Raw genomic sequence first — 9,773 nt, 5'->3', positions numbered from 1 at the left:
ATAAAGAGGCAAAATCAATCTCAATTAATAAAACCTCTTCCAAATGACGAACAGCAAAAGTAACAACCCAGTCTGCGGCCCTGTTCGCCTCTCGGAACACATAAGTAACCTGAATCGAGCGGCAACCTGACACCATCCTTTGGATATCCCTAAGTATGGGGTGGTCGTTGCTCTAGCGCCCGACATCGCAAATTACTCAGTCACCGTAGTAGAGTCTTCCTCTAAGATAATGCATTATATCTCTAGGATCCTCCTGGCATAGATGACTCCTTCCCATGCTGCCCTGAATTCTGCTCCGTTAGCCGCTATATCACAGGTGCACCGCCCACCTGCCACAACTAGCCTGGAGTCATGATTCGAGATCACAAATCCAGTTTCTCCTCTATCTCCTCCTACCAAGGCGCTACCGTCAAATTTTACCTTGAAGTGGCCAGGGAGTCGCGGTTCCCAAGAGACAAGAGTCACTTGTCCCATTAGCTTTCAAATTACAAAAAACTAGCCTGTTTAAGATGAAATGGTGATGATGATTATGGTAAATATGAAGTGATAGACTACATATGAAACATACTCCCTTTCCTCAATCTCCTGAGTTTCTCTTGAATAGATGCAAGCAGCGTCTACCTGACAGGCTGACACTAATGTAATAGATAACTAGCCCATGAATTCACCATATAATTGAGTAAGTTTTCCACGAAGGCAATGTTGCTTTCTTGTTTGACATGCAGTACCTCTTGGAAACGCGCTGCCGATTTTTGTGCAATTAATCTAAAATTAATATGGCCCAACCTAAATAGAATTTGTTTGGATTAGGTTTGGATTGGAAAACATGACCAGTTTTTGATATAAATTGAATTTAGATTATTAAATTGTCAATCCAAACCTAAGTCGACCCAAACCAATCCAAAACTAGTATACAATATATTTCAAAGGATTTTTTACATGAATACCCTTCTAAATATTCAAATTTATATGTATACCCTCTTAAAATTGATATTTATACCTATATTCTTATAAAATATTATTATTATACAAATGCCCTAATCTAACGGTTATCCTAATACCATTAAAATATATATATATATATTTATATGAATTAAAATTTAAATAAAATTTTGCAATGATGATTTTATCCTCACTTTCTTTCCCCGTGGATCGGGATCGCGATCCCGCGGGTGATTGTGTTCGCGATCCCAGCAAGAAGCTTTGATCCCGATCCGCGGGCGATCGTGTTCGCGATCCCGGCGAAAAAGCTTCTCCAAAAGCAAGGCATGAGCTCAAGGGCTTCCCCGCCCGTCGCTATGGAACCGAGGTCATGAGGATTTTGTTCTCTTGTCTGTGCGTCGGTGAACGTAGCGAAGGTAGTAAATCCCCCGCCGTGTTTGGGAGACCCGATATTCGTTTGAGGTTTCAGACAAAAACGAGGCCATAAAGATTTGCCTCCCTCAAAAAAATATAGATTTGCCCTCCACTTTCAGGTATCTTGGGTTCTGTTGCTCCGTTTTGATCTCCTTTCTTCTTTTTTCCCCATTTTGGTGGAAGGTTTTGATCTTAATTTGATGGCAATGGTGTTCGATAAGAAAAACTTGATGCAATTTGGTTGGTTTTCTTTAAAGCAATGATCCTCCCTTTTTTTACCATCAATGAATCCACATTTTTTGTTTTCTTTGGCAAGTAGTATATTTAGCCACAAAATGATATTTGGATGTTGTTTGATTAAAACAGATTGGTTTTCTTTGTGTTTATCTGAGGAGAAAGTAACGTGAGATAATGGGGATGAATTACTTATGAGCAAAGAAGTCTTGGAGACGGATTGCTTGGATGCTAGTCGCGGGCGGATCGCGGGCAATCCCACGGAATCACGGGCGATCACGATCGCGATCAATCTCCTTTCTTTGTCCCTGTTTCTCCCTATTTCTTTCTTCCTGTTTCTTTCTATTTCTTTATCCCTCTTTCTCCTTGTTTCTCCCTGTTTCTTTCTCCTTGTTTCTCGCTGTTTCCATAATATTTAAAGGAGCTCTGCTGTTTGGGATTGAAGAATACCGGTTGATGTCTGAGAAAGTGAAGCTGTTGTTTCTAAACGCCATGGTTTCTGAATGTTAATTTCTAAAATTCTTTTCTCCTGCTAGGCCCTTGATACCAACAAAAAGAGCAGTGCAATTGGAGAGGGTGAAAGAGCAACGAGTGTTCATGCATCTTAAAAAATGTTTAAGATCCGCGGGAAATGAAAGTGAGGATAAAATCGTCATTACAAAATTTTATTTAAATTTTAATTCATATAAATATAATTTTTATTAACGGTGTTAGGATAACCGTTAGATTAGGGCATTTGTATAATAACAGTATTTTATAAGGGTATAGGTACAAATATCAATTTTAAGAGGGTATACATGCAAATTTGAATATTTAGAAGGATATCCATGCAAAAAACTCTATTTCAAAATCCTCCTTGAACATAAAAATTACACTTCTCCTCGTGATATAATCTGTCAACAATTTATTGTGTTTATAATATATGTGGTTATCAATCAAATAATATGTAGAATATATATTTTAATAATGTTTACATGTTTCTTACAATTGCTTTATTGCATAATATGCTTTTTTTGACATTATTAGAATTAACCTATTTATATCTATCATGATTTGTGTTTGGGTAGATAAAATTGATATTAAATACGATCGACTCCAACCCATAGAAAATTGGTTTAGATTTAAGTTTAATTTTTTTGACACAATTCAAAAAAGATCGAGTTTGGATCGGTCCATCCCCACCTAGATGGTGCACTCCCAAGAATGTAAGACACATAATAAGATTCATAAAGTGAGCATAAGTAGGTTTGCCTAAAGGGCATCACAGACTCAAGTTATTGGATTATTGCAATTTGAAAAAAAGATTAGGCACTGTTTAAAAGTACAATGGGACCTAAAATCATCTTTCTTATGAAACTTGGTTTTCTGATTTGTAGGAATTTAAAATATATAATAGAGAAAGCAATTTGGAGATAATTTAGTAAGACAAAATAAAAGGATGCCTGATGACAACTTCAACATTCTACCAAAAATTGTAGCACTAGGGTTGTAAATAGTAATGGATTTGAGTCGAATCCATGCTATATCTATATCCGGACTTATTAAGAAAAATCGAATTTGGATTCAAGTTTGAATCTATTAAAGTAAATAAGTTTTGAACTCGCATCCAAAACTCAATCAATAATCAAATGAGTTTGGATTTATTGTCTTCTTACATTTAACTTAGCACATGTTTTAGTTGGCCAACTAACCAAGGATTAACAATTTTCAAATCTAAAAGAACTCTTATTACAATAGTCTATGGAAGATTGCGATATGAGAGGAGCATGAAAAGGGAAGTGAATGATTGGTTTTGAAAAAAAAAATAATAATAATCACCTTTGAAATAAATTTAAGTTTCTATTTATATTCAATTTGTTTGAAACAAAATCTAAATCTAAATGTTAGTTGGGGTTTTGTAACTCAAATGACAATAGGTGAGAGTTAAGGTGAGCAAGCATGAGAAAAAGATGTAAATACAAATATAAAGAAAAAAAATCAACACAAATTATGCAGCTAGTTTTTTTTCTATATTCTTATATTTAGCGCACGTGTGGGGTTGTTCCCACCCACATGCCCACACACACAAATTATATATATGTATGTATGTATCTATATATGTATATATGTGTGTATGTGTGTACATATGTATATATATGTATGTATATATATATATGTATATATATGTATGTATATATATATATATGTATATATATGTATGTATATATATATATATATATATATGTATATATATGTATGTATATATATATATATATATATGTATATATATATGTATATATGTATATGTATATGTATATGTATATGTATATGTATATGTGTATGTATATGTATATGTATATGTATATGTGTATGTATATGTATATGTGTATGTATATGTGTGTATATATATATATATATATATATATATATATATATATATATATATATATATATATATATATATATATATATATGTATGTATGTATGTATGTATGTATGTATGTATGTATGTATGTATGTATGTATGTATGCTGTATAGTTTATTTTCAGTATTTAAGTTATTGGGCTTTCGGATTGATCATAGCCACATCCAAGTTTGAACCGATGAGAAATAGGATTCTTTATATGGAATTCAAATTCAATCTAGTAAAATTTTCAAAAATTAATTTGGATCGATACCTAATTTCTATAAAATAATAGGATTAGGTTATCAAGTTTTTGAGCGTCAATTACATACGTACGAAGCACCATGACTAGTAAAAAAACCATTATTTGGCCGTTCTAAAATAAACGTCAAAACACTTTTGAACTTCCAAGAATTAACATTGCATAACTGGCAAAGAATAAACATGCAATAAATACCGAGGCAATAAACGTTAACTTTAATAAACTTAAGTAAGAATCAAAATAGAATAGGACATCACACCAGGTACAGAGAGCTTCACTGCATGTTATAATGAATACGCGTGAGGACACCCTCGGAACTTCATTGCCTATCGACTAATATATAATTTTTCCAATATTATTCAGTATTCAAATTATCATGATAATTATAGATAATTTTTATGTTTTGTGAACAATGAAATACTCTGTTAATTTCGCCATCAGTCCATTATTTTTCTTAAAACAATCAATAACACTTGTCCTAACAACCATCATGCAATTCAATGAAAACCAAGTGAAATGCTTCACTAAGGCAAATAATGGCTTCTATTTCAATTGAATGATTAAAGCAACAGAGAATAGGTAGGCGTACAAGAGTTTTACTGGGACTTTAACTGAAACCTTTTGAGGGAGAAAAGTACATCCGAAAGGATGGAAGCTTTGGATGAAAGAGAGAAACTTAGTTGCCACATGTTGCTTAAGCCAAAAAAGGTCAATAATATGTAGGGAAAAAAATCTTAAAAAAGAAGGCCAAGATGACATCTTAGAAAAGGAAATTTTCATGGATGTGGTGTGCCTTCATCTGATCCACTGACCACTTCACCACAGCTGTGGACATGGGTTCCACCACATTGCATGAAAGGAAAAGGGGGAAAATGCCAAAATCTAATATTAAGTCCAGGAAAAATTACGCAGGTGAGATGAAAGGGCAGCAAAAGTGACAAAAATCGAAAAAAGTACAACAATATAAAGCATGAATAATCTTAACTCCAAAGGTATTTCATTAATCAGTCATGGATGACCACCAATAACTAATGATACATTTACACTTTTAAACATTTCATCAATAATAGGAATAAGAGTCGTACAACTCAGCCGAGGAAAGACAAGCTTACACTTTGACATTTTTATTCAACAGTCCAGAAAACAGATAAAGCTCCATGTGCTCATAAACATTTTTTAAAAAAAAGATCAGTAAATTTTAATACATGTAATATTTATTGAAGAGAAAATTGTAGTCTTGACAAAGATCAATTGATTTGCAGATGAGCCCCCTCTTTTTTTTTTGCTTTTTTTTTTGCTTTTCCTGAAGACTAATTGATCAGCAGATGTGCACTTTCGTTTGTCAAGATGTCTGCAGGATGCTGATCATTTAAATTGCTCAAGCAAGCACAAGACAGTCGGCACCTCTATTCAACTTTGCAGACTTGCAGGATTCCCGGTTATGCTTGTCTGGGGACCGATGCAGCTCAAGTTTGATCCTGAGTTTAAAGCCAATTAGGATTCGAAGCAAGTCGCTGCCCATAAGCAACATTTTCAAACTAATCCACCTCCATCTCCTGTATACCACTACTCCAGTTCTGCTGGTTATCCATCTAACTCTTGCTAACATCATTCTGAGGCGGAGGAAGGGTGCACGGGAAAAAGGATGAAGGGGACGCATATGATCTTTCAAGGAACTGGCTCTGTTTATTGTCCGCAACACAAAGAATAGATTCCACGCACACTTCTTGAGCTGAAGATGGGGGAACTGGCTTGAAGTCCTGCAATTTCGAGTACTCCACAATGAGGTGATACATATAGTCATACACCCGATCCATGTTCAAATCCTCCATGAATGCCTGCCCCCTTTTCCCTACGGACTCTGCCTGCACCATGGTCTCATATAAATAAAAAGGCTTAGTCAAGTATTATCAATATAGATGTAAATAACAAACCATTGGGTTCCTAGAAATGCACAGCACTCCAAAGTTACATACTACCTTTTGTGTACATACATGTTTCTTGATGTTACTGATATATGCAGCCTTAAACTCAAGGGGCAGTATCCCCTATGTTCTATAATGTTAACTATCACAATATAATTGTTGCTGTTTATAAACTATCACAATATAATGTTATTCATATATACTATGACATCAATACGATCCAACTTAATATGAGCACATAGAAGAAGTACCTAAAGTCGGCAACATTGCAATGGTATCCTCCAGGCTAAACCATATAAAGGAAAAAAGAAGAGGGAGAAAGATGCCAAAGAGCTGGAGAGAGAACAGCACCTGGGATTGGTGATTATTTCCCCAGTCAACCACCGACTTTATAGACTCACATAAGTTAGTAGGATTAATAGGCCAGTAGTTTTCTTTTGGAATCAAACCACGACTGAAGAAGTCTTCATACTGTGGATGTATAATTAATGCCAGGGATCCACATGCTATGATGTATTTTAAGCTCACAGACCATGCAAAACCCTCAGCATAGATCTTATAACTGCAAAAAGACCAGGTGAAATAAAACAAGCAGCCAAATTCAGATGCACTTGGACTTTAAATGGATCCATCCAACAAAAACACTGCAATGGCATACCGATGATTGCACTGGCTCGAAAGGTTAGAGTTATGAAAACCAGAGGTTGATTCTTGTAGCCAGTCCTGCAATGCAACACAAAAACACACTACAATTATCAACATGTCATGGGATCAATGATGGAGAGCCCGCATTTGTATATCAACATAGAAATAATCAAGAAATATTGAGGTCCATTTTTTCATACTTGACGCATAATCTGAGCTCTCCACTTCTTAGTATCATTACAATTTAATAGTGCCATCCTTATGGGTGACTGAACATCTGGGTTTCCCTTCCAATATGCAGTTTTATCCTTCCTCTTCCAGTTGATAGCTTGAGAACCCAGCTTGATACTACTGAACTCCTCATCCCAGGGTCCAATGTGTATCTCGGGCCTGCAATAGCATTGCACATGTAGTTCTTAGCAATGTGGCATGATTTCTTTCTTTCTGGGTAATGCAATCATGAGGCAGGAAGTACCACAAAGAGACTCCTAATGTGAAGTTCTCTTCCAAGACCAATCCAATTGAAATGGCAAAAACAAAGAGTGGAAGGCATAGTACATGGATGTGGCTGTGGAAGTCCGATCACTTCCAAAGGTTATACATGGAAAGCTGAATGATCTTTAAAATTTGCTGACATCCACACAGGGAAAAAAATTTGGTGACCTAATAAGACATGGTAGCAACATTTTCATTTTCTTCTACACTTTTTCATTCATACTGGGAGAACTCATGCTGTCCAACCAAACCAAGGATTCCCCTTCTTAACTTGATTATACCTCCTTTTCTTGCTCACAGTCAATCAAAGAATTTAACATAATCTGTTCCCAGCTGCTGTCCAACATGGTTGCTGGTTCGCTCCCCATATTCCTTCTTGTTGTACCAATAAATCATTTATTTTTGGCTTACCACAGAGCAAAGTATCCTTTACTCTTGAACTTCTACGCCTCTAGTCAAGAGATTTCCTTTACTATATAATGTCAAACCTGAAGACTTAAAAGATACCTGGAAGAATGGAATAGTTGTCTTCTGCTAGCATCATGCTTTAATTCAAAGACAACTTATAATTTAAGTGGAGGATAAATGACCGGGAAGAATTCAAAGGTGTCTCATTGAAATTTTCAAATGTTACACCTGAATGATGTTCCCATAGATAGAACCATCCGACGAAAATAGAGCGTATATCTCATCGTGAACCACATTATACTTTTCTATAAGTGAGTCCAATGTCAAGCCAATCATGTCACTAGGGTTTCAACTGATCCACGACCAGAAATCTAGGATGGAAACTTATCCGGTGCACATGTGATCCATGAGTTCAAAGAATCTTGCTTGCTGGAATCACCAAGATTCAGCATGCATGTGGAAGTGATCATGCAGTCTACCTTACTGATAAAATTTTTGCTTGGTCTCACCACCCAATACCTTTGTGCTTACGAATTCTTACCTTGCTTCAGTGCTAATTCTTCGCTCACCAGATATCTTGCCTCAGTTTAGGCAAATATATACATCCAGTTGATGCGACATTCTTTGGTGTGGGAAAGTCCTCTAGGCTTATGCTACAATAATGGAGTTGTTAGGATGGGGAGAAGGTGTTCTTACCAGCCCCAGAAGGACCAGTCGGGGAAGGGGATGTCGAAATGATCTTTGGTGGTGCAGTAGCGGAAGAGCGGCGGAGGAGGCGTGCCATCCTGGTAGTCGGATCGGTTGATGGCCGGCCGATCCATGCAGTCGAACATTAAGTCCACATCGGGGACCTTGCCGGGGTATCTCCTCAGCAGCTGCAGCAGGCCCCAGATCGTGAACATGGCCCGGCTCTGCACGCACGCGTAGTAGAGGTCGACGTAGAGGCGGCGGCCGTCAAGAATGACCACCCGCATGGCGGCGTGCTTCCCGGCCTCCGCCACCATGGCGAGGGAGATGCCGGACCGCCGCCATGGCTCCAGGTCGCGGTGGATCCAGCTGAAGAACGCAGGGCAGGACTGCTGCTGGGAAGAATCGCCGCCATCTCCATCACCACCGAAAGAAGCGTGAGAGGGGAGGGTGATCCGGAGGGGGGAGCAGGAGAGATAGGAGCAGCGGAGGACGGTGGAGGCATCCGGGCGCTCCTTGTTGTGGGGAAACGGGTGCCAGGGGGTGGGCTCCAGGTTGTGGCCCGCGACCGTCCTCGTCCGAGCGAACACATCGTCCACCGCCTAAAAAACCAACGAGCGAGCAGATCAAATATCGCATAGAATTATCAACACGGGCGGATGGAAACGCTCATACCCTTTGGAGGAAGAAGAGGATGACGAGGACGCTGGAGACGAGGGCGAGGCAGCCGAAGATGGAGGGAAGGGCGGAGGGTGCGAGGCCGCCACGGCGGTGGCGGCGGGGGTAGCAGAAGGAGAGGAGGGAGGGGATGGTCCGGCGATTGGCGACGGAGGCGGCGGGATCGGCGGTGGAAGGGCTCGACGGCGGGGCGGCGCCCAATCCCAAACCCATGGCGGTGTCTCGGTGGTGGCTGGAAGTGGAGTTCCGTTTCCAGACGGTAATAGGTAGCATGTGGAACGGAAGAGAGAGAGAGAGAGAGAGTCCGAGCGGGCTTCTCAGCTTCACCGCGAGCAGCGCGGGAGAGGAGAGACCGTTTCACCTCGAACGCCGCCGAGCGATGCGGGCCGGAGAAGGGCACTTTCTTGCCGCTTGATTAACTAATCAACAGAGAATATACTGCGCTTCATTTACCGTTTTTACCTGCCAATAATGCAAGCACCCGGATCTCGCCTATCATGGCGGGTGTTCGTGCCACTAGTGTCCCATTGGTACGATAAAGTATGAATTTTGGTTGATGGCTTTTCTAAATATTAAATTATGGGTGAATATTTTTTCAAAATTAATATTTATATGTATAACCTCATAAAATACTTATTTTGCTATTCTATTTTTTTATTTTTATTTTTACATATATACCCACGCCATCTAATGCCGTTA

At 38.6% G+C, this 9,773-nt stretch overlaps 1 protein-coding gene and 1 long non-coding RNA gene across 2 annotated transcripts; one reads left to right on the top strand and one right to left on the bottom strand.

Moving 5' to 3' along the window:
• The first annotated feature begins 1,158 nt into the window (after window positions 1–1,158).
• On the top strand, window positions 1,159–2,118 carry LOC120110370. The gene is made up of 2 exons (XR_005511300.1): window positions 1,159–1,475; window positions 1,723–2,118. It is a non-coding gene; the product is annotated as an uncharacterized LOC120110370 (long non-coding RNA).
• Window positions 2,119–5,268: 3,150 nt separating this feature from the next.
• LOC103708174 (O-glucosyltransferase rumi homolog) lies at window positions 5,269–9,495 on the bottom strand. The gene is made up of 6 exons (XM_008792983.4): window positions 9,072–9,495; window positions 8,406–8,998; window positions 7,007–7,196; window positions 6,820–6,884; window positions 6,513–6,723; window positions 5,269–6,101 (listed from the first exon to the last, which is right to left on the bottom strand). The coding sequence occupies exons 1-6, from the start codon at window positions 9,345–9,347 to the stop codon at window positions 5,829–5,831; spliced, it is 1,608 nt and encodes a 535-aa protein (XP_008791205.1). The 5' UTR covers window positions 9,348–9,495; the 3' UTR covers window positions 5,269–5,828.
• Window positions 9,496–9,773: the final 278 nt, after the last annotated feature.

This window comes from Phoenix dactylifera, chromosome 4, assembly GCF_009389715.1.
Source record: "Phoenix dactylifera cultivar Barhee BC4 chromosome 4, palm_55x_up_171113_PBpolish2nd_filt_p, whole genome shotgun sequence".
Lineage (NCBI taxonomy): Eukaryota > Viridiplantae > Streptophyta > Magnoliopsida > Arecales > Arecaceae > Phoenix > Phoenix dactylifera.
The sequence above is the reverse complement of the archived record's forward strand: the minus strand, read 5'-3'. Positions and strand labels throughout refer to the sequence as shown.